We start from the raw sequence: 25,516 nt of genomic DNA on the forward strand, positions 1-25,516 counted from the left end.
AAGGACTCCCTGAGGCCTAAACCATGAGTTCCAGCTAAAAACTGTCAGAATCCAGGTATGGACAGCAGCCCAGTGATGAAGAAACTGGCAGGAGATTGAACAGTTACAGCACGATTAGACATTATCCTTTCATCTGATTCCCTCAGTAGCGTTTTGCTGATAATGAACATCCTGTTACTGTGGACAAACCTGCAGAGTAAGTGATTGTGTAAATGAATAATAAAGCTTTTTCTATCACTTATAGGATTAATATTGAGCTATAATGATACAAAAAAAGTGTAATGCTTGCAGAATTTTTGAATGAAAAATATGCATATAATGTAGATATTTTATATGTAATACACCTAAACATTTCCAGATGGTCATACTATTGTAAGACCCTCTGACTCTCTTCTTTCTCTCTCTGTAAATATGGAAGGTCCTTCTTAGGCGTGCAGGGTTCTCATGGAGGGGGCGGATCCATAGGAAGCAGGTTGATTCTCTCTCTTTATTAATCTCTGTCATTGTGTGTGTTTGAGACAGAAAGAGAAGGGGAGGGGTGATATAAAGTCAGGTTCCCTGTTGCTCGTTCCCATTCCTTCTGTTTTTTGAGTAGGTTTGGTCTGCAGGGGATATTCTTCAGTATGATATTCTTATTCACGGCCACCTTCACCATCCTGGCACTTTCTTCCCTGGACCAGGTGGATTCTTCAGCCTATGACAAGATAGTCACACACAGTCGCATCAGGGCTAAGAAGGAAGGGTAAGATTGTTTTAAAAGTTCACCTTTGCTGACTTGGAAAAGGGTGGTTAATTTGGTTAATATTGTTAATGACTTCAAACATAAAACACACATTGAAATGCTGGGACTCAAAATGCAATTTAAACCATTACAAAACTAAAACAACAAGAAGCATTATGATGCGTAAACATAAAATGATTTTGTACTGTTTCTTGGTTAATAATATCATAATTTTTGATATGTACCAAGCTATATACCTACCAAATCCAATCTTATTTTGTTAGCTTTTCACTTAAATGATTCTGACATAATATTTGTAATGGGGGGAAAAATTACAAGGAAACACAAAATAAGCATTTTATCTATTTAATCTCTCTTTCTCTCTCTCTCTCTCTCTCTCTCTCTCTCTCTCTCTCTATATATATATATATATATATATATATATATATATATATATATATATATATATATATATATATATATATATATATATATATATATATATATATATATATATATATATATATATATATATATATATATATATATATATATAAACAACATGTATGTCTTACATACAATATCAACCTAACATACAATCATATAATATATATCTATATAAAATCTAATATAAAAAAACATTCTTGTGCATTTAATTAGAACTGAATCTGAAAGATTACATTTTATAAATATATTTATGATATAATATTTCTGTTTTAGAGGACAAACAGTCAAATGTTTTTATTTTTATTTTGCTAAACTTCACAATTACAGAAATCGGCGTATCTCGTCATTTCAAAATGCAGCATTTTTTTAGCTATTTTTATTCATTAACCAGAAATGTATTTCTAAAACATAAATAGACCAAAAGGCGATTTATTCAGTCAGCTCTTTAAAGCAATTTTTCAGGACTTTAAAGTAGCTTTTTAAAGCAATTTGTCAGGACTTCTATATAATCACCTGCCTAATTGAACACCCCTGTGGCCTGTAAGTCTGTCATGTCTGCAGTTATCAACCATCCCCAGAGGGTTACATCTTAACACACATGCTCTCACCACACTCTTTTTTTTTTCCAGGCCCAATGTGTGCGCTTTACAGCAGGTCATGGGGACGAAGAAAAAGTACTTCAGCACATGCAGGAACTGGTACAAGAAATCTATCTGTGGCAAGAAGGCGTAAGTCATCCATCGCTTTTCACTCTGACACTCTCCGCTTTAGCCTGGTTTCTGGCCGTGATCTCATCAGAGGTCACTCTGAAACAGTGCCTGTGGTTCTCAGGGTGAAGGTGGGTCACGATGGTGACGGATTACATTGATTAGGCTTGTTCTGTGCCGTAGGGTGTGTTCATAGTGAATGAAACAGAAGCGTTTGAAACTGTTACGTACACTTCATACAGTTCAGGTTTGTTGTTTTGTATTAGTAATGATTCAAGAACTTTGCCAAACCAAGCTGGTCCAGAGTGTAAATGCTCCCTAGAGTGAGATGATTTATGACACAAAAACATATTACACTTTGGAGGATTTCTCTCAGCTCGCAGCAGGTAGAAAGAACAGTTGTCAGCTGAGTGCATCTAACTGTACTTGTTTATGGCAGATAAACCGCAGCACATGTGTGCTGACTATGACATATTTATTGCTCCAGTGGCTTCTCTCTCAGTTTTCTCCTTAAATCTCTTCGCTGAGAGGATGATGTAAGCTTGTTTCTGGGCTCTATAAGACTGTGATGGAAGCCTTAGGGACTGGTGACTAGTAATTGGCAGGCTAAACTTTGCAGGCTCAACTCAGCCTTTCCACTGGCAGAGATATTCAATATGTGTAAGAACAGAGAAAAACATTTGGCCTAAGGAAATATCTGTGTTTGATTGTTCTTTTTTTCTTTTCTTTTTTTGTACCTTTTGATCTTATGTATCTGCATTTATCTTTGTTGATACAAATGGTCATTTGTGTTCATTGTTCATGTTGTTTGTTTTTATAGTACTGTGTGTGTGTGTGTGTGTGTGTGTGTGTGTGTGTGTGTGTGTGTGTGTGTGTGTGTGTGTGTGTGTGTGTGTGTGTGTGTGTGTGTGTGTGTGTGTGTGTGTGTGTGTGTGTGTGTGTGTGTGTGTGTGTGTGTGTGTGTGTGTGTGTGTGTGTGTGTGTGTGTGTGTGTGTGTGTGTGTGTGTGAGGCTGTGTGGGCATGTTTTCGTGAAATATCAGGACACAAATGTGTATAATGACATGGCTATGACAGGTATTACAAAAAGAGGGTGAAATATGAGGACGTTCCCCATGTCCTCACTTTTCAAAATGCTTATAAATCACACAGAACAAGGTTTTTTTCACAGAAAGTGAACTGCACAGTCTCCTGTGAGGGTTAGGTTTAGGGGCAGGGGCAGTGTAAGGGGATAGAAAATACGGTTTGTACGGTATAAAAACCATTACGCCTATGGAATGTCCTCACATTTCACAAAAACAAACGTGTGTGTGTGTGTGGCTGTGTTTAATTGTGCAGCACCAGCATGTCCAGAAACCTAAAGGACTGCTTCTTCTTCTTCTTCATGCCTGCCCTTACAAAAAATTTTCATTTTATGAAGTATACTTAAGTAATGTTCAAGTATATTTTTTAAGTATACTAATATCAATATACATAAACATATACATTTACTATTTCAATACTGATTGGGACTACATTGGCCCACTTTTAGTATATAAAAGTATATGTTTAAGTGTACTGTAAGTGTAACAGTAGTGAACTAAAAGTGAAAACTTTAAGTGCACAACTAGATCAAAACTATGTTTCTCGTTTGTACTGCATCTGTAGTACAAGTGAACTTATAAGTATACTAGTAGTTTACTATTTTAATACTTGCAGCTATTTTTTAGTTAATGAAAGTACAATTTGAAATGTACCCTCAGTGTACCCTCAGTCACCAGTTCAGTAGTTTTATACTGCAAGAATACTTGTAAGTTTCTTTAAGTTAACATAACATAATACTTTTCTGTTTATATATTATTTTGCACTTTCACTGTACTACTATGTTTCTATTTAGGCATTATTTTATACTTGAAATATACCTTTAACTGTTCTTTAAATCTTTCCATTTAAAAACATTTTATTCTAGCTCCATGCGTTCTTTTTTATAAACACTTGAATGTTTCATAAAAAATAAAACATTTTTAGCAAAAAGCTGAGAAAATTGTATTTTTGTCAAAAGACTTCATCTGGATGGATCAGATTCAGAACGATGATCAAAACACAGATGGAGTGGATTGAGTCCATCAACAACCCCAAAGTTTCAGAGTCGTTTCCTCTTCATGGGTTCGCCATTTCATTCTGTAACATTAGACAGTTTTGATTTATATGCTGTTTAATGTTTGATGATCGTGTTGTTTTAAATTTGCATAAGCAATCTTCTATCACTTGTTTCTGCTTCTTCTTCACCTGTGTTTTGATCAGGAGATTCTGTACTAGAAGATGCGTATCAGCGCCCCCTACCGTTATAACAGTGAAAACACGGATAGCCAGAAAATCCAATCAGTGCCAGGGAAAGAGTAAAGTTTGGAAATTCCTATGTACACTAGCCTACACAAAAATTCAGAATTAGGAACATATCAGTTTTCTTTATAAATCAATATTTTCAAACAATGTAAGTTTATTAGACAGTATGTAAAACTATGTGAAAATTAATTTAGTCTAAATATACTTAGGGCCCTATCATACACCCGGCACAATGCGACGTCAGGCGCGACGCAAGTGTTTTTTGCTAGTTTCAGCCAGACGCAGATATCATTTTCATGTCCAGCTCCACGTTGTTTAAATAGCAAATGCACTCGCGCCCATCTGTTCGCCCGTGGGCGTGCTGGTCTGAAAACGAGGTGTGTTCAGGCGCATTGTTGGCACGTTGCTATTTTGAGGCAACTGAAAACGACTGCGCCATTGACCAACAAAAACCTGGTCTAAAGTCAATAGCACAGTATTTTTTGTGTTATTTAAAGGGTGCGTTAGTAATATGTGCCTATAGGCGGATGCACAACACGCTTACACTCTGCTTATTACACACACGGAAGCGCAGCAGCGCACAAAGATGCCAAAATAAATGCCAAAATAAAAGGATTCCTCTCTGGAGGAGCGTTCAGTCTTTCTGCTCGCAAATTCCACCATGTAAATAGCGAATCCTCCATGGTGCGAGTGCAACTGGGAATGGAAGATGAGACTCTGATTGGTTTAATGCACGTTATGTCCAAAACACACCCATGACTCATTAAGAGACTAGGTACAACCCTTTTAGACCAAGTGCCTGGTGGACCATACCGTTTTTTCCATATTTAAACTAGCAAAAGTGGATTCGGACACGCCCTAAGTGCAACTGCGCCATGCACGTCAGACCATGCGCCCTTAGACTTTTTGATCAGTATAAGGGTCAATGACAAATCAGAAAAATAATAATTTTTTTAAGATAAAACAATGATTTTAAGCAAAAAAGATTTAAAATGCATTTTTATGTCCAAAAAATGTATGGTGTTGATTCATATTGGTTTTACAGCTTTTAAGACAGCATTAATTCATTATTAAACAAGATTTCTGATTTTACCACCCAGAAAATGTCAGGTGGTGTGACCATATATTCATTTAAAATAATAGACATAAACAATATACATATGAATCATTGTAAAATGCATATCACATGGTAAATTCCCTTTTCCTTTTCTATGTATTACCCTTTTAGTCTGTGTTCAGAACACAATTTTCCATAAGGAGTTATGTTTTTTTTAATATTATTATTATTTGTATGCATTATATAATGGTTTACATTTTTATTTCTTACTTCATTTTGCAATTACAGTGGGAATAGATACTTTTAAATGTAAATGTGCTGGTCGCACCACCTGACATTTTAGGTCTTTGAAACACCACAACTCAAAAAGTCAATTGAATTTCACGTTGAAATTAAAAGATTATCTTATAAAGGAAATATTGTAGATCAATTTGATATGTGACATATTTTTTTTATTTTTTTAGGAAAATAATGAATTCGGACAAAAAAATAAGTTTTCATGTCATTGACCCATAAGTCAATATAAGTGCAATGTCAAGTATATTTCTGAGAAGTACATTAAAAGTTGACTGAAAATATACTTTCTTATTTTTTTGTTTAAAATAAGTATAGGCCTACTAATTGCACACTTGAATAAACTTATTTTTGTGTGTAGTCATCAGACATACATTGATTTTGGAAGAGAGAAAGCAAATAATATGTGCTCAGACCCTTTTTAAGCTTTGAGTTCTATCATAACCATTTTCCCCAGTTCAACATTCTCAAAAGAGGCTTACATAGAATTATAAAGAATTACAAAGAGTCTCCTACATACGTTAATCAATGTCCTGTGAGATTTATGATAGGCTACAACTAAATTCTAAATCCTTTTTTTCACCTGCAGTGTTGTTTTTCTCTTGGATTTCCTCCAGCATTAACAGTATGGCTGCAGCCTCTCTGGTCACTGTAGAAAACATATGAAAGCAATTTTGAATGTGTCTACTGGGAGGTAAATAATAAAAGCTAAAAAAAATCACCCCACTGGCATCTCCCCCCAGTTCCCCCTGACTAAAATCTGGGCAGCAGTAGGTCCGGAGCTGCCCAGCTTGCTGTCTCTCTCTGGCCGCCTTGGGGAAAGTTTGAGTCAAGCCTCTCTCAGGGGTCCCGCTGGCTTCCTTTTTCCTTCCTTCATCAACACTGGGAACATTGTTCCGTGTCAGTGGATGAACTCCACCACAGCTGCAACGTCTGCGCCTCTAGACGCTATCATGATGATGATAAAAAAAGAGAAAAAGAGCAATTTTATCTGTGCAGTGTCAGGTGCATGCTTCCCACCATATCTGACAAACAGCAGGGCTACATGGCACGATAATTCTCAAAAACACATCTCTCGCTAAGACCTACGAGGAATGACATTAGTCATGGGAGAATTATATGCATGCCATCTGGAGACAGCTGTTCGAAAGCCTCTTTTTTAAATACAAGGTTAGAACTTTAGCTTTAGGCAAGTGGCCAAGATTCAAATTATTGTTTACTCTTAAAGGGATAGTTCACCCAAAAATGAAAATTCTGTCATTAATTACTCACCCTCTTGTCATTCCAAACCAGTAAGACCTTCACAAATTAAGATATTTTTGGTGAAATCCGAGAGCTTTCTGACCTCCCTATAGACAGCAATGTTATTACCAATTTCAAGGCCCAGAATATCTGACTCCAGCGGTTCAACTATAATGTTATGAAACAACGAGAATACTTTTTGTGCAAAAAACACTAGAAAGGCAACCTGAATAACCTAAGAGAGTGACGGGGAAGAGAAGACATTAGAACAACGTGACAGAATTTTCATTTTTGGGTGAACTAACCATTTAATAAACATCTAAATATATAATAATAAAACATTTAAAAAAAACTTTAATACAAATTAAGATATTTAACATGAGAAGGAGATTTTTCTTTCTTCAGCTTTTTCCCACATACTATATATTTTTTAATATAGTATATATATAACATATATATATATGTTAATATTGCAGTTTAGACATAATTGAGAGTGAACATCTATTTTTAATCTTTTTCTTCATGAGGAAAAGGCTTTTAAGTGTACCAAATGTATTTCCTCTTGAGTTTCAAAGGAGATCTGTACTGTCCTCAGATTTGCCCAAATAAAAAGTCTGGCATTAAAAGATTTCAATTTAAAATTTGTACTTTAAAAAAAAAAAAATTATTATCTGGTCTATCACATACATCCCAGCTAACAGGGAACATTGTCAGAAAGAAATGTTACTCCTTGTTTCAGAACATTCCAAGACCATTCAAAAGTAACATTCCCATAATGTTTGCAAAATGATACAGCTGAATGTTTCGTTAAAAATTGCCATAAAAGTAACGCACTACTATTTTTGAAAATAGGCTCATTTTCAATAGCCAACTCCCCTAGAGTTAAACAGTTGAGTTTTACCGTTTTTGAATCCATTCAGCCAATCTCCGGGTCTGGCGGTAGCACTTTTAGCAGAGCTTAGCATAGATCATTGAATCTGATTAGACCGTTAGTATCTCGCTCAAAATGACCAAAGAGTTTCAATATTTTGCCTATTTAAAACTTGACTCTTCTGTAGTTAAATCATGTACTAAGACAGACGGAAAATAAAAAGTTGTGATTTTCTAGGCCGAAATGGGTAGGAACTATACTGTCATTTCTGCGTAATATTATTGTGCCGCTGCACCCATGGTACGGCAGCAAAGTTCCTTGATTATTACGCAGGAATCAGAGTATAGTTCCTAGCCAAATCTACGGAGCCCCGCGCATGACATGCAGTAAAAAACTAGTAGGCTAAATCGTGCGCACAATTTACTATTTCGTTCCCTCGATTTATAAAGCGTGTGCACGTTTTACTAATTCGTTCCCTTGATTTGCTAAATCATGCGCATGATTTTTAAATTGAGGGAACGAATTAGTAAATCGTGTGTACGATTTAGCAATTTAAGGGAACGAATTAGTAAAACGTGCGCACGATTTATAAATAGAGGGAACGAAATAGTAAATCGTGCGCATGATTTATAAATCGAGGGAACGAATTAGTAACCTGTGCGCATGCTTTACTTTTTTTTCTTGCATGTCATGTGCGGGGCTCCGTACATATCTGCCTAGAAAATCACAACTTTTTATTTTACGTCTGTCTTAGTACACAATGAAACTAAAAAAGAGTCGAGTTTTAAATAAGAAAAATATCGAAACTCTTTGGTCATTTTTTTGAGCGAGATGCTAACGGCCTAATCAGATTCAATGATCTATGCTAAGCTATGCTAAGCTGTTCTACCACCAGACCCGGAGATCGGCTGAATGGATTCGAAAACGGTAAACCTCAACTGTTTAACTCTAGGAGAGTTGGAAAATGAGCCTAAAAAGTGGCATGTTCCTTTAAGGCCCATTCACACCAAGAATGATAACTATAAAAATAACTAGATTAGCATCCACACCAGTGGACAATATTGTTCTGTTTTTTCTAAGCGTGTGCTTGTCTGTCACTTTAAATGCTCTAGCTCATTACAGCAGGATGGATTTTGACTGGCTGACGTTTTTATCGTTCATCAGCTGGATAAAATTGTTCTGAAATTGTGATTCCAACGATATCGTTTCTCTATATCATTATCGTTACAGCTGTGGTGTGAACTCTGCAAATGATATTTAGAACTATATCTTTATCATTATCATTATAGTTATTGTCCTTGGTGTGAACGGGCCTTTAAAGGTGCACTGTATACATTTTATTGCAACCGTCCACCGCTCACCCCTCCCTTTCAAAGCACATAGATAATCTACGGTGGCCGACACAGGACGAAGATGTCATCTGAGACAGCAAAGAGTAGCTAGTAGCTGCATTGACAGAATTGCAATATAATATGCATACTGTAACTATGTTTTCAGTGGTGTATAAAGACCTTAAATTGTTGGGATGGTAATTTTATGTCTGCTACTGGCTAAATTTGTATCAAATTTTAAATTCCCATAGGAATTTATTGAACAGCATTTAAAACAAAGCTGATGCTTAAATGAAATCTAACCTGTAGCAATAAAATGTCCTCTGAGAGCACATATCAACCTGTACGCTCTTGATGTGTTCAATAAACCACTGGAATGCTTCACATTTTTCCACACTGCATGCCAGATATACTATAGAGATAGAGATACCGGTTGAAGTTACTGTCAAAAATAAACATCAATCATGATGCTGTCAAAACAGCCCGAGGCAATGACCTCACACGTTTCAGACTTTCTCTGACAGGCCTGGCTCAGATTTGAATCGTTGCCCTCTTATGTTGTCAAATACTTGAGGATTTGCAGATGAGGTAATGCTGTGGAACCTACTGTCATAAAACATACCCAGCAAGCAATTTTGCATTTAAAAGACGTCTAATAGCCGTCCAAACACAGCCCTGACGTCTAGGCTAAAATAGGGCAAAATTTAGGCTGTCAGTGGAAATTTAGTAGACGTCTAACCATAGCCCAAGAAAGAATAGACTAGTCATCTAGAACATGAACATGTCAAAGAAATGAAACCAAACACCTTGTGATCACTGTTGATTTTGCTTACATGGCAGATTATCCTAAATCTCGCAAGTTATTTTGGCAAAAATGACATGTAACCAAATTCAAGGTTGTTTTGACTAGAAGTGGGTAACTCATAGCTGGGTATATTGGATCTATAGCTAACCGAGACGGTGAAATTATGGTTATTGCTTGCTGGGTATAAGTATTCTGAGGAGAAGTTATAGTTGTCTTGCTGTAATATATTGATTTTCTTTTCTTTCTTGTGTCTTTTCTAAATATTGATAGAAAATGATGGTGGGCTCATGGCTTGCTACAAGTAAGATACACATTTACATCATATGTGTATCTTATTTGTAGCCATGAATAATATTAGGTCCAGCATGCAGTTTGAGTCACATTTTGATTTACAACGGCAAAAATGTAGAGGGAAAGGCAACTCTAAATTCAAAACAAATCCAGATAAAAGTCCAGATGGTTGAACAAACATGTTTTATATGAAAAAGACACATCTGTGTACATTTAAAAATGAACAAGACATGCTAAAATATTTTTATAAAAGAGTTTTCTGGACCGAATACGAACAAAATGTCAATTCTTCCATTTTATAACAGGAAAAAATTAGGTTGAGAATAAAATATTTTTAATTCTGACCAAAAACGATGATCTCAACAACATCATTTGAATATGACGTTTATGGTACTGTTTCAATAATTTGACTCTTTTTTCCCTTATTCTATGCAGGATGATATTATATGAGTGCTGCCCAGGTTATATGAAGTTAGACGGGAAGCTTGGGTGCCCAGCAGGTCTGTATTCATTCATTCCATCAATAGGAATTTTACATAGTGAGTTTGTTGAGTGGTTGTTAGTAATTTGCTATATGATTGCTAAGCCCAAGCAGCACGATTTGAGGTGTCAATCATGTCTGTAGCGCAAATAACTTAACATTCACATGTCAAAGTTTAATACTTATGGTTATTTTTGTTGGTATACTGGATTGCGCCAACAATTACAATACATTTGACTTCAGTTTAAGGTCATGCTTAGATTAAATGTGAGGTTATTCATTGGCTATGAGTTCAGTGGAGGAGAACATTAGTTTTTGTTCTCTAAACAAAACCCAGACCCAGCTGGCTGTTCTTATATATGAGGTTAATGAGCCACAGCTTGTCTTGAACGTGGACCCGAGGTTCACATCATCTGACTTTGAATTATATGCTGTATTATGTGCTCTATACAGAATCTATTTATTTGATAGAAACTGTGCATGAGACTGTTTGCGCTTATTTTCTGTAAACTTTGCTCCACTACCCAGTGGCCCCTATTGACAGTGTTTACGGCACCCTGGATCTGGTGAAAGCCAAGATCACCCAGCGCTACGCCAACCAATCCAAACTGAGGGAAGAACTCGAGGGAGCAGGATCTTACACAATGTTTGCACCCAGTGATGATGCCTGGGAAGAGTTAGATCCTGTGAGTTGTATTTCAAGCCATGTTCTACTTCATTTGAGCCGCAGTATTTGCATGCTATGTTTAAATCAGTTATCAAATGTATGTGTTATTAATCAGCACTTGGAGCACTGAATGGAACTTATTAAAAAGAAGTAAAGGGTTATATGTTGTCATGCTGTAATTTTCTGCTAACTTTTTTTCCTAGAGCAAAGCTCCTACATTTAAACACTATTTCTGTATATTTGCAGGCATCGAAAGCTGCCATGGTCAACCGGGGAAACATTGAGCTTTACAATGCACTCTATTATCACATGGTCAACAAACGTCTTCTCACTAAAGACCTGAAGAATGATATGACCCTGGTGTCCATGAATAACAAAAAAGGCCTCTATATCAATCACTACTCTAATGGAGTATGTTTCTCTTTTATTTAAATTGACTGTGTATATGCTTTTTACTATTATTTATATAGTATTATTTAATATTTTGAATGAACTTTTATTTGTATATTTTCAGTGATTTTTCAATTTAGCTTACCTAATTTATTTCTGTTTTAGATCTTTTGTAATTGTATTATTTTTTTGTAATTCAATTAGTTGAACATTTCTAATTTTGTTTCATTTTTTAAGCTTAAAGCAGAAATAAAATATAAAAATTTCAGTTAACGAAAATTATTGTTTTTAGTTTTAGTTTACAATTACAAAATTGTGACCCTAGACCACAAAACCCATCATAAGTGGCACTGGTATATTTGTGGCAATAGCCAACAATACATTGTATGGGTCAAAAAATATATATATTTTGTAAATTTTCTACCGTAAATATATCAAAAATGTATTATTATTAGTAATATGCATTGCTAAGGACTTCATTTGGATAACTTTAAAAGTGATTTCCTCAATATTTTGATTTTTTTTGCACCCTCAGATTCCAGATTCAAATAATCATATCTCGGTCAAATATTGTCCTTTCCTAACAAATATCAAACATACATCAATGGAAAGCTTATTTATTCAGCTTTCAGATGATGTATAAATCTCAATAAAAAAAAAAGACCCTTTTGACTGGTTTTGTGGTCCAGGGTCACAACTGATAATGAAATGCACTTTGAAGATCTTGCCATCATATAGTCATCCTCATGTTGTTTCAAACCTGTATAATTTCAAAATCAAATCAAAAAAAGATATTTTAAAGAAGGTTTCAGACATTTTTGGGCATATAATACAAGTCAACGGGTTCCAAATCGACATTGATTGGACCGCATTGACTTTCACTGAGTGGACAAAAAGAAATATTACTGGTATTTTATTCCTACTTTATTTCAGTTAACTAAAATAATTTTTAAATGTTTTTAGTTTCAGTTAACAATTGCAAAACTTTTATGAACACTTTGAAGATCCTGCCATCATATAGTCATCCTGTGTCGTTTAAAACCTGTTAAACTTTCTTTCTTCTGTGAAACAAGAGAAGTTATTTTAAGTTTTCAACTATGCAATGGGGTCCAAAACAACATTGGACTTTCACTGAGTGGACAAAAAATAATATCTTATTTTGTGTTCCAAAGAAGTAATAAAGTTGTACAGGTTTGGAATGACATTAGGAAGAGTAAACAATGACATCTTTTTCATTTTTGGTTGAACTATCCCTTTCATTTCAGTTTAAAGTCACTAAATGACTTTCAATGTTTTACAGGTTGTCACTGTGAACTGTGCCCGGATCATTCACGGCAACCAGGTGGCCACTAATGGAGTTGTGCATGTCATTGATCGGGTCATCAGCGCCACAAGCCAAACGATGAAGGATGTGCTCGAAAACAATGATGAGCTGTCTACACTGAACGTATGTGTTTTTATGACTGTGGTTTTGTAAACGAATATGATAAAAACTCCTTGGAGGCTTGCGGAACTTCTGATAGGACCCCATTACAGATGAAAAATTATTCCTCAGTAGGGGCATATGATTTCTGAGAGTCTTAGACAAACATTTTGTTTAACATCTTTTATAGACGGTTGCTGTGACTTCAGGTCTCCAGGATCAACTGGGCGAGCCCGGACACTACACACTTTTTGCTCCAACCAACGAGGCCTTTGATAAACTAAACAGCGACATGGAGAGACTTATGAGTGACAAAACTGTACTTGAAGGTAAGCATATTACTTATTGTCTAGTAGACCACAACCACAGAACATTATTTAGACAGTATAAATGTAAGTCTTGATGCATGTAATGTCTTGATGCATTACAAAGCTAGTATTAATACTATCAGAAATACTGCTACTGTGGTTTTAAAGTCTTCATCACAAAGTCCTTTTAAATGTTTGTGGTCCTTTGAAATAATTATTTTATTCAGCAAGGATGCATTCAATTGATCAAAAGTCACAGTTAAGACTTTTACAAATAATAAATGCTGTTCTTTCTAACTTTCTATTCATCAAAGAATCCTCAAAAAAGTATAATGGTTTCCACAACCATATTAAGAAGCACAACTGTCTTGATAATAAGGAATTATTCTTCAAATTAGCATATTAGAATGATTTCTGAAGGATCATGTGACACTGAAGACTGGAGTAATGATGCTAAGAAAACTAATAGAAAACGCTTATTTTAAATTGTAATAATATTTCACAGTATTACTATTTGTACTGTATTTTGTGACACTGATTACTGGCTGCTGACATAAGAATAAATTGCATTTTAAAACATTTAATAAAAGTTAAATTAAATAGTAATTATTGCAATATTACAGTTTTTACTGTATTTTAATCAAATAAATGCAGCCTTTGTGAGCAATTGAGACTTCTTTCAAAAACAGTTTAAAAATCTTACCAACCCCAAACTTTTGAACGGCTGTGTATGTGCACACAAAACATGCACAGGAAGAAATAATCACCCTCAAAGTTTTGAAAGACTAGCAACCTCATGTTTTAAGTAAACTCCAAAAATGCAGTCCAATCCAAGCAGAGCCACATTCTCAGACGGCGGGCAAACAGCAGACCTGACCGCAGCAACACAGGGATCCAAAATCAAGTTTGGTCAAGACGTCTATCAGGATGGGAAATGCTTAGATGTTGAATAATACTTCATCGGATTCTGGTGAAACGGTTTAGGTATTTTGTGGCCAGACAATTATAAGTGTTGTAACAGTAGGTCTCACAAAGAATAGACAGCAAATATTGGCTAAAAAGTGGGTCTCTTTACAACTAATCTAATCTGTGTGACCTTTTAGAGTTTATCATTAAAGGAAAAGTGTTATAAGAAAAGAACCCTTATTCAAAGCAAAGTCTAGCTTTGATGTTAACATGAATTTCTTCTGAGGGAAATTATCTCAAGCCTACTGATGTAAATGCAGTGTGCAAAAACAAATCATTAGAGCAGACATCAGGGTTCTGGTTATAGGTCAATAGCATATAGAAAAAAACTAAACTAATTTAAAATCTCATTAATTACACAATGTGGCGATTATTTAATCGCAAATTAATCGCACATCATATTTAGCTGAGAAATTACTCCCTAAAGATAAAGTCATTATTGAATTGTAAACCACTGCTCTTAGGTATCCCATTTTCCCTTTGTGGCCACCCTTGTGCATTGATGTTGACCCCACAGCAGACTGTTACACAGTAGCCCATATTGCAAAGTGTAGATTCAAAGAAGGCCATTTTGAAATCAGTGTCTTAGAAAGGGGATTTTAGTTTGGCGAGGCACTTAAAAGTTGTCAGAATGCACATACATGTACTGTTTAAACAGATGCAGGAAATAAGCTCAGCTGCTGGGAAAGTGATATCACAGCTCACAGTTGATGTAAGAGCCTCAACTCTCCACCAGATTGCCCCCGCACAGGAAGAACTGGGCGGATGTCCCAGTGGTCAACATGAGCTTCTGTGTTTTTAATTGTCTTTGGAGGTCTATAGCCTGAAGCTTTCTGAAGACAATTCAACAGTTTAGATCACCACACTCATTATCTTTCACTTATCTGTCACTTAATCTTTCTTTATCTCTCTCGTTCTGGTTATTTTTCCAAGCCCTTTTAAAGTACCACCTCCTGAACTCAGTGCAATGCTCTGAGGCCATTATGGCGGGCTCCATCTACGGGACTCTTGAGGGCAGTAATATTGAGATTGGATGTGACGGTGAGAGTCTTACAGTCAATGGTATCAAGATGGTGCTGAAGAAGGACATTGTCACCAGCAATGGGGTCATTCATTTGATCGACCAGGTGCTCATGCCTGACTCGGGTGAGACTCTATACAAGCCTTCTGGGTTCAACCTGACATTATTTGATCTTAAAAGGATAGCTCACCCAAAACAATCACACTAACGTGTCATACATTAGCAGATATTATACAACTTTATTGGCACTAATATAACATCTAAATCTCAATCTGAAGTTGCGATTACTGTGTATCTTTTGCATGTTTTGCAGCCAAGCAGGTGATGGAGCTTGTGGACAAATCTGAGAGCATCTTCGGTGACATGGTGTCTGAGCTCGGCCTCTCTGCTGCCATGCAGCCTGGGACTGAGTATACTCTTCTCGCCCCGCTAAATGGAGCCTTCTCTGGTGAGTTGGCCTCATGACTCTGTAAGCAAAATACAGGACGTTTCTGTAGAGATAACTGTTTAATGCTATCAGGCATAACATTAGGTGAAGTGAATAACACTGATTATCTCTTCATCCATCGCGGCACCTGTGAGTGGGTGGGCTATATTAGGCAGCAAGTGAACATTTTGTCCTCAAAGTTGATGTGTTAGAAGCAGGAAAAATGGGCAAGCGCAAGAATTTGAGCGAGTTTGACAATGGCCAAATTGTGATGGCTAGACGACTGGGTCAGAGCATCTGCCAAACTACAGCTCTTGTGGGGTGTTCTTCAGTGTCAGTATCTATCAAAAATGTTCCAAGGAAGAAACAGTGGTGAACCGGCGACAGGGTCATGGGCGGCCAAGGCTCATTGATGCACATGGGGAGCGAAGGCTCCCTATATATTTTTTATCTTCACTTTGGATTTAATATAGTTACACTTCTGAATACCACTCAGTCCTGCTTAATATGTCAAAATAACTTCAAATGTCTCCTCAGATGAGGTAATGTCCATGGATCAGCGTCTCCTGAGGATTATTCTCGAAAACCACATCCTGAAATTCAAGGTCTCTCTGAATGAACTCTACAACGGCCAGCTGCTTGAGACCCTTGGAGGAAAACTGCTCAGAGTTTTTATTTATCGCACGGTGAGAAACAAAGACTCATATTGTTTTTGTCTAAGAGAAAGAGACTTAGAGAAAGATTGAGTACCTGCAAACAATTACTGTATTAACAACCACTTGTTATACTCTTTATTGCTCTGTTAACTTTTATATATTTGCTTCAGGTAAGACCGGAAATTTCTCGTTGTCTGACAATATTGTTCTCAATACTCTGTAAAATGTCCAAAACACAAATAACATTTCATTCTCCTCATGTGTGTGTATTAGGCTGTGTGTATTGAAAATGCATGTATGGTCAGAGGCAGCAGAGAAGGCAGTAACGGAGTCCTTCATCTCACGAGGTCCCTGATCCAGCCGCCCCAGACGACCATCTATGAGCTGCTCTTGAAAGAAGGACGATTCAAGTGAGATTATCATCATGATGTGAAAATGATTACTATTGTATTAATATATACACATTTTATAGTATTAAAGTACTATTTAATGAACTGTTCCAGAATCTTCCTGTCTCTGATGGAGAGTGCTGGACTGACAGACCTCCTGAAGCAGGAGGGATCTTACACACTCTTTGCCCCTATCGATGCTGCCTTTGGCACTCTGACAGAGGAAGACATTGCTCTTTTAAAAAGTACACAATTTTTCCCTCTAACATGTCCAACAATTGCTTGGTCTGTTACCTCACAGGTGACCAGTGACTATTCTCTTATCCAGGTGACAGCAATGCCCTCAGGGCAATCCTGCTCTACCATTTTAGCAATGGCGTCTTTATTAATGGAGGACTGGAGGGTGGAGTGACTAATCTTCTCAAGACCATACAGGGCAGCAACCTTCAAGTGCTGTCTGTAAGTACATTGATAAGATCTAAATCAGTCCTGGTTTTTAGCGACTAACAAGCCAAGTCTATCTGATTAAACACCAAATGTCAGCCTTTTCCCAACAGTGATTGTTTAAAAATGTCTGATAATTAGCTTTTCCAGTTACATAATTCATGTTTAAAGGCCTTTGCACCCTCCATAACAAAACTTTTAGACTCTGAAAGAGTGACTTTTAAATTTGGTCCAATACTAATGTTTTTGTAGCACAAGAGAGGAAGGACCTGACATGTGATTATCGTCAGACAATGCAATTAGACGCAGAGCAAGTTTCCTGTGTCTGTTCTCAAAAATTCCATGAACCAAATCCAGACTATTCACGTAAATCCTTTACAGGATACCGGACCGAAAGGATAACATTGAGTATGAAACTGACTTGATTATAAAAGTCATACATCATCATTTCATCCTAATTAGGACAAATTTTGTATGTTTGTGTATGACAGAGGGTCAATGGCATAGGGCTCTTTGTGTGTGAATTTAGAGCATTGCTAAGTAATAAGGTCATAACTTCCAGACCGTTTGTTGCCATCAATCAAAATCAACATAGCTCAAATCTCAGAAACGCCTCCATTCGTAACTCCCTCTAAAAGCTGGAACAATAGGTCTCCTAATGTCCAGACACTTCCTTTGCTGAAAACAGAAATCAGCACTGTAAATGTACTTTTACTTATTAAGAGATATCTCACAAACAGAGCCAGAGCTAGGAAGTGACTTCTTAATATGATGTCCAGCTGCTGTATTTGTCTACATGTGCTGAAGTGTTTCAAAGGGTTTTGTAAGATCATCCCATTTAGGCTCACGTAAATCTTGGAGTACAATATTGTTATTGTTTATTTTTATTTATTTTGTATTTATCAGTATTATTGTATGCATTTTAAATATATAATTTTGTATATGTATATAATATTATACAGTCAAACCAAAATATATTCAGACACCTTCAACATTTTCTCACATTATCACAGTGTATTCGCTATAGTTTAGTAAATGGTAATAAAATATGACAAGAGCTCAGAGATAAACTGTGTCAGAACAAATTCATCTTGATAATGTCAGTTAACTTTGATAGAAATGTATGTAATTGATTACAATCAACCAATCAGCTGTTAAAGGTATAGTTCACCCAAAAATGAAAATTAGCCCATGGTTTACTCACCCTCAAATAATCCTAGGTGTTTATGGCATTCTTCTTTCAGAAGAATACAATCAAAGTTATATTTAAAAAATGTCCTGGCTCTTCCAAGCTTTATAATGGCAGTGAATGGCTGTTTCTGTGTAATTCTGAATAATTTTTGGTTTGACTGATTTTCAAAAAGCCATTTAATGATTTAACACCACCTTGTACTCAGGTTAACAACTCCATCCATGTAAATTCAGTGGAGGTTCCAGATTTTGATCTTATGGCATCCAATGGAGTGGTCCATGTAGTGAAGACTATATTATACCCTCAAGGTATAGTATTAAAAGCAATGAATATGCGTTTATATGCAATACAATTTACTTACACTTTATTTTAAGGTGTCATTGTTACAGTGTAATTATGTATTTAAATACTGATTGATAATATTTAACAACATGTACGTACTATAGGGTTTTGGTAGGATTAGGGTTTGGTTTAGGGTTAGTTACTTGTAATTATGTATAATTTACTGTTATTACTATGGTAAGTACATTTAACATTTGTAACAAGGACACTGTAAAATAAAGTGTAACCCAAATATCTTTAAGATGTTTAAGATGCAATATTTTGGTCAAAATCAATTGCATCGACTATATCTTCAATGTACTTGTTTTTTCCACTCTTATATAACTGTACAATTCCTGAGACATAAGACACAGTCCCCGAAGCTTAATAAAGGATTTTACTGCATTTCACAGATCTGCCAGTTGGCAGTGAAGATATATTGATTCTGCTGAAGAAACTCATCAAATACATGCAGCTGAAGGTACAGCAGAACAAACTCATGAAATCATATTTGAACACTGACTCACATTATACAACAGATCCATCGCCGTACAATCGCACATCCTGTTTTATCAGTTGGTTTTATTTAATTGTATTTATTTATTTTTGGTTTGTGTATAGTTTCAATCTGGATTCACCTACCGTGAGATTCCACTTACATTCATCAGTAAGTTCAGTTTCATCCATTTCAGTTTCAGTTCCACATAACATCTCATCATCAAGGACATATGGGTTATATTTAACATGCTTTTTATTAATGAATATTGTGTTTCCCCTTGCAGAGAGGACTATAACTACACATGTCATTGAGAAAGGTAAAACATTTTACATCATATTTATTTTATTTTTGCCATCCACTTACCCCCTTTCTACGTCCATAAGTAATAATATATTTGATATGTAGTACTGAGCTCCTCTGGCAAGCAAGCCCTTCTCCGCCAGAAGCTCTTTTAGGTATTTGTACAATTACGTATTTACTCAATCATTATTCAATACAACCTGAACTTCGCCTCAGCTGTAACTCCAAGTAAACCGATTCATCATAGAGCCCCAGAGGAGAGCGAGCACATGTTGTTTTGTTGGCTGGAACCAGCACTGGCATCTCCTCTAGCAGTAGCTGGACAGATACAGCAGATAAAGAGCCATTAGAGACAGAGAGGGAGAGGGTTTCGCCTCAGACCATGGCAGGAGACCTACCTGTTGAGAAGGAGGGAGTGTCGAAGTTCAGAAAATTTGAAATGGAATTTATGTGAATTGAAGCTATTGGAAACTTGGCTTAAAGTGTGTATTTGTGAAAGTAAAAACTGATTAAAGCTTAGGTACTTGCAGTGTTTACGAGAGTTACGACCTAGAGCAGAGCTACCTTTCTTCTTGAAAAAATTAATAAATAAAGTCACTATTTTGTACAACTAATGAGTATAATTGTCAAAATCGGCTCAACCAATATATACACCAATCAGGCATAACATTATGACCTAATATTGTGTTGGTCCGACTTTTGCTGCCAAAACTGCCCTGACCCGTCGAGGCATGGACTCCAATAGACCCCTGAAGGTGTGCTGCGGTATCTGGCACCAAGATGTTTGCAGCAGATTGTTTAAGTCCTGTAAGTTGCGAGGTGGGGCCTCCATGGATCGGATTTATTTGTTCAGCACATCCCAGTGATGCTCGAGTGGATTGAGATTTGGGGAATTTGGAGGTCAAGCCAACACCTCAAACTCGTTGTTGTGCTCCTCAAACCATTCCTGAACCATTTTTGCTTTGTGGCAGGACGCATTATCCTGCTGAAAGACGCCACAGCCACCAGGGAATACTGTTTCCATGAATGGGTGTACATGGTCTGCAACAATGCTTAGGTAGGTGGTACGTGTCAAAGTAACATCCACATGGATGGCAGAACCCAAGGTTTCCCGGCGGAATATTGCCCAAAGCATCACACTGCATCCGCCTTCTTCCCATAGTGCATCCTGGTGCCATGTGTTCCCCAGGTAAGTGACACACCCGAACCTGGCCATCCACGTCATGTAAAAGAAAACGTGATTCATCAGCACAAGCCACCTTCTTCCATTGCTCTGTGGTGCAGTTCTGATGCTCACAGGCCCACTGTTGGTGCTTTCAGCGGTGGACAGGGGTCAGCGTGGGCACCCTGACTTGTCTGCAGCTATGCAGCTCCATACGCAACAAACTGCGATGCTCTGTGTATTCTGACACCTTTCAATAAGAACCAGCATTAACTTCTTGAGCAATTTGAGCTACAGTAGCTCTTCTGTTTGATCGGACCACACGGGCCAGCCTTCACTCCCCACGTGCATCAGTGAGCCTTGGCCGCCCATGACCCTGTTGCCGCTTCACCACTGTTCCTTCCTTGGACCGCTTTTGATAGATACTGACCACTGCAGACCGGGAAAACCTGACAAGAGCTGCAGTTTTGGAGATGCTCTGACCCAGCCGTTTAGCCATCACAATTTGGCTCTTGTCAAACTCGATCAAATCCTTATGCTTGCCAATTTTTCCTGCTTCAAACACATCAACTTTGAGGTTATGCTGCCTTATATAAGGGCCCTTAAGCAAGGGCACATTCATCATGATAATTATAATAATAATGTTACAAAAGATTTCAATTTAAAATAAATGCTGTTTTTAACTTTCTGTTCATCAAGAATCCTAAAAAAAACTCCATCACATTTGTTGTTTTCCCACAAAAATATTAAGCAGCACAACTGTTTTCAACATTGATAAGAAATGTTAAATAGTAGAATGATTTCTGAAGGATCATGTGACACTGAAGACTGGAGTAATGATGCTGAAAATTCAGCTTTGCATCACAGGAAAGTTTTTTTTTTAATTCTGTAGACACTTCTTGTCTGCTCACCAGTCAAGACTTCTTGATTACTGGAAAAAAAAAATGTACAGACCCCAAACGGCACTGTACTGTGTATGTGTGTGTGTCTATAATGTAGTATTTTATCTTTTACAGTTTATTATTTAGACTCTGTGCACACTCTGTTTGAGTTAAACACAAGTGAAGTTATTAAACGTAATTTCGGGAGGAGTACGCCCATCTAATCTTTCAATTAATACCAAGGTATAAAACCAGCAGCTTACCTCTTCCGTTGTTAGTTCTTGCAGCATCCCTCCTCCTCCCCTGCTCCTCCTTTTTGTACAATTTTGCCTGTTATAGGGGGGCAATCGGAGCTCGGGTAGAATATCCTCTCCGAGCCCCTCTGTAGCAGACAGCAAGCCAAATCTGTTTACCACCTTCACCAAGATTATATGGGCACACAAACTTGTGATAGTACCATTTATGCTGAGCCTGCAATCAAAAGAAGTCACAATCCTGATCCACAGCTGCATGTGCACAATGTCTTATCTCATCTTTGGCAGAATATCCTAATTTATGTTTAACGAATCCAGCAGTAGCACGAAATGCAGTGTCTAGAGAGAAAGGCCAACAGGGGTTTTATTAACAGCTCTGACTATTAATGATTGACTTTAACTCCCATTCTCATCTTTGATCATTTACATGTGATTGATATCACTTCGGCACAATGCATTAATGTATTTCAGAAATCAGTTTACTGCAATTGGAAGCAAACCTAACTTTAACTTAAAAGTAGTGTATAAGACAGTTGTACTTGATGCCAAGAAAAAAAAATGTCTCTGAATTATTAGTTTTTCACATGTACCGAGAACATTTTTGAAAAGATCATGGCCACTATGATTTGACCTGACACCTGACAGGATCTGTATCTTTCCCACAGGTCCCGTCACAGTTACAAGAGTAGTCGAAAGAGATCCAAGCTTCACCAAAGTTACAAGAGTAGTCAAAGGAGATCAGAGCATCACAAAAGTTGTTGAAGGAAAGCCGTCTCTTACTGCCATTGAAAGTATGTCCAAACTTCAAAATAATTATCAAGGTTTATTTATTTTTTTAAACACACAACATTTATTTTGGCTTCATTGTTTTTGCTCAGCTCACAGTGCCTCGTCTGATGGTGAAATTGATGCTGATGGAGAAATCAAGAGAATCGTGGGTGAAGGTCATTAATTTTAACAGCTTTATTTGGTTGTATAGTTGTTAAGAGTTAAAGTTTTCCATCATTTACTCACCCTCAAGTTGTTCTAAACTTGTAATATGTTCTTTCTTCTGTTGAACACAAAAAAATATTTTGAAGAATATAGGGAACTAAACAGTTGATGGACCCCATTGACTTCCATAGTAGGAAAAATACTGTAGAAGTCAATGGGGTCCATCAACTCTTTGGTTTTTCAAAATATACATTCTTTTGTGTTCAGCAGAACAAAGAAATTCATACAGGTTTGGAGCAACTTGAGGGTGAGTAAATGATGACAGAATTTTCCATTTAAATGTCCAGTGGGTTGAATTAAACATTTGAGAATTGATTCTAGTGCAGTAGGAACTGGGTTAGAAAGAGATCCTCAACATGTTCAAGTCTGTTCTCAAAAGAAAATAGACACGTTATCCGTACTTTACCAGTTCAGTTGGGTTTAGAATGGCTGTAAAATTCTAAAGGCTTTAATGTATGTTACTTTACAATCACAAGTCTTGATGAATTCTCTGAGGCTGGTCAGATCTAGAATTGCCGGAACCTTTGCGAGGGTACCCCTGTAAGAGACCCAATCCCACAGCGGGACTCTTATTTATTTGTAAATGATGGACAAACTTTTTCCATGAAATATCTTTTAATGACAAATAAATGAAATACAGATGGGACTTATGAAAGTCAAGTCATTTGGAGTCTTTGTACGGCTTAATTTAAAAAGTCGATGTTAAAGTGGAACATTCACATGTGTCATTCATTTATCGCATTGTGCATCTTTCATGGTTCCAATCAGTTTTTAAAACCACACAGAGTACAATGCAACTTTATAATGTCAAAGTGTATGGTTTAATTGTTGATTAAATGTTGTGTGACCTGTAAGCCATAACAGTAAGATTACCATTTTTTGAAAGAAATTAATACTTTTATTAAGCAAGGGCACATTCATCATGATAATTATAATAATAATAATGTTACAAAAGATTTCAATTTAAAATAAATGCTGTTTTTAACTTTCTGTTCATCAAGAATCCTAAAAAAAACTCCATCACATTTGTTGTTTTCCCACAAAAATATTAAGCAGCACAACTGTTTTCAACATTGATAAGAAATGTTAAATAGTAGAATGATTTCTGAAGGATAATGTGACACTGAAGACTGGAGTAATGATGCTGAAAATTCAGCTTTGCATCACAGGAAATTTTTTTTTTAAATTCTGTAGACACTTCTTGTCTGCTCACCAGTCAAGACTTCTTGATTACTGGAAGAAAAAAAATGTACCTACCCCAAACGGCACTGTACTGTGTATGTGTGTGTGTCTATAATGTAGTATTTTATCTTTTACAGTTTATTATTTAGACTCTGTGCACACTCTGTTTGAGTTAAACACAAGTGAAGTTATTAAACGTAATTTCGGGAGGAGTACGCCCATCTAATCTTTCAATTAATACCAAGGTATAAAACCAGCAGCTTACCTCTTCCGTTGTTAGTTCTTGCAGCATCCCTCCTCCTCCCCTGCTCCTCCTTTTTGTACAATTTTGCCTGTTATAGGGGGGCAATCGGAGCTCGGGTAGAATATCCTCTCCGAGCCCCTCTGTAGCAGACAGCAAGCCAAATCTGTTTACCACCTTCACCAAGATTATATGGGCACACAAACTTGTGAAAGTACCATTTATGCTGAGCCTGCAATCAAAAGAAGTCACAATCCTGATCCACAGCCGCATGTGCACAATGTCTTATCTCATCTTTGGCAGAATATCCTAATTTATGTTTAATGAATCCAGCAGTAGCACGAAATGTGACCTCTGTTGCAGTGTCTAGAGAGAAAGGCCAACAGGGGTTTTATTAACAGCTCTGACTATTAATGATTGACTTTAACTCCCATTCTCATCTTTGATCATTTACATGTGATTGATATCACTTTGGCACAATGCATTAATGTATTTCAGAAATCAGTTTACTGCAATTGGAAGCAAACCTAACTTTAACTTAAAAGTAGTGTATAAGACAGTTGTACTTGATGCCAAGAAAGAAAAATGTCTCTGAATTATTAGTTTTTCACATGTACCGAGAACATTTTTGAAAAGATCATGGCCACTATGATTTGACCTGACACCTGACAGGATCTGTATCTTTCCCACAGGTCCCGTCACAGTTACAAGAGTAGTCGAAAGAGATCCAAGCTTCACCAAAGTTACAAGAGTAGTCAAAGGAGATCCGAGCATCACAAAAGTTGTTGAAGGAAAGCCGTCTCTTACTGTCATTGAAAGTATGTCCAAACTTCAAAATAATTATCAAGGTTTATTTATTTTTTTAAACACACAACATTTATTTTGCCTTCATTGTTTTTGCTCAGCTCACAGTGCCTCGTCTGATGGTGAAATTGATGCTGATGGAGAAATCAAGAGAATCGTGGGTGAAGGTCATTAATTTTAACAGCTTTATTTGGTTGTATAGTTGTTAAGAGTTAAAGTTTTCCATCATTTACTCACCCTCAAGTTGTTCTAAACTTGTAATATGTTCTTTCTTCTGTTGAACACAAAAGATATTTTGAAGAATATAGGGAACTAAACAGTTGATGGACCCCATTGACTTCCATAGTAGGAAAAATACTGTAGAAGTCAATGGGGTCCATCAACTCTTTGGTTTTTCAAAATATACATTCTTTTGTGTTCAGCAG

At 36.7% G+C, this 25,516-nt stretch overlaps 1 protein-coding gene across 4 annotated transcripts in view; it reads left to right on the plus strand.

Annotated features, from left to right (window-relative positions):
• The first annotated feature begins 515 nt into the window (after nucleotides 1-515).
• Nucleotides 516-25,516, plus strand: part of postna (periostin, osteoblast specific factor a) — a 33,436-nt gene continuing 8,435 nt past the window's right edge. For 2 of the 4 annotated variants that reach the window (XR_013815546.1, XM_079804079.1), the window contains exons 1-21: nucleotides 516-742; nucleotides 1,798-1,896; nucleotides 10,526-10,590; nucleotides 11,100-11,257; nucleotides 11,485-11,649; nucleotides 12,929-13,075; nucleotides 13,242-13,380; nucleotides 15,259-15,471; nucleotides 15,660-15,794; nucleotides 16,311-16,459; nucleotides 16,703-16,839; nucleotides 16,933-17,063; nucleotides 17,147-17,277; nucleotides 18,660-18,762; nucleotides 19,189-19,256; nucleotides 19,397-19,442; nucleotides 19,558-19,590; nucleotides 22,537-22,662; nucleotides 22,750-22,815; nucleotides 24,980-25,105; nucleotides 25,193-25,258. Coding sequence is in view for 3 of the 4 variants with exons in the window: in XM_079804079.1 (XP_079660205.1) it covers nucleotides 624-742; nucleotides 1,798-1,896; nucleotides 10,526-10,590; nucleotides 11,100-11,257; nucleotides 11,485-11,649; nucleotides 12,929-13,075; nucleotides 13,242-13,380; nucleotides 15,259-15,471; nucleotides 15,660-15,794; nucleotides 16,311-16,459; nucleotides 16,703-16,839; nucleotides 16,933-17,063; nucleotides 17,147-17,277; nucleotides 18,660-18,762; nucleotides 19,189-19,256; nucleotides 19,397-19,442; nucleotides 19,558-19,590; nucleotides 22,537-22,662; nucleotides 22,750-22,815; nucleotides 24,980-25,105; nucleotides 25,193-25,258 (2,422 nt within the window). In the remaining variant the exon portion in view is untranslated. The remainder of the gene's footprint in view (nucleotides 743-1,797; nucleotides 1,897-10,525; nucleotides 10,591-11,099; nucleotides 11,258-11,484; nucleotides 11,650-12,928; nucleotides 13,076-13,241; nucleotides 13,381-15,258; nucleotides 15,472-15,659; nucleotides 15,795-16,310; nucleotides 16,460-16,702; nucleotides 16,840-16,932; nucleotides 17,064-17,146; nucleotides 17,278-18,659; nucleotides 18,763-19,188; nucleotides 19,257-19,396; nucleotides 19,443-19,557; nucleotides 19,591-22,536; nucleotides 22,663-22,749; nucleotides 22,816-24,979; nucleotides 25,106-25,192; nucleotides 25,259-25,516) is intronic. The other 2 variants (XM_079804080.1, XM_079804081.1) reach the window with 2 other exon arrangements.

The sequence above is a fragment of the Gobio gobio genome (assembly GCF_949357685.1).
Source record: "Gobio gobio genome assembly, chromosome: 22".
In the NCBI taxonomy this organism is placed as follows: Eukaryota; Metazoa; Chordata; class Actinopteri; order Cypriniformes; family Gobionidae; genus Gobio; species Gobio gobio.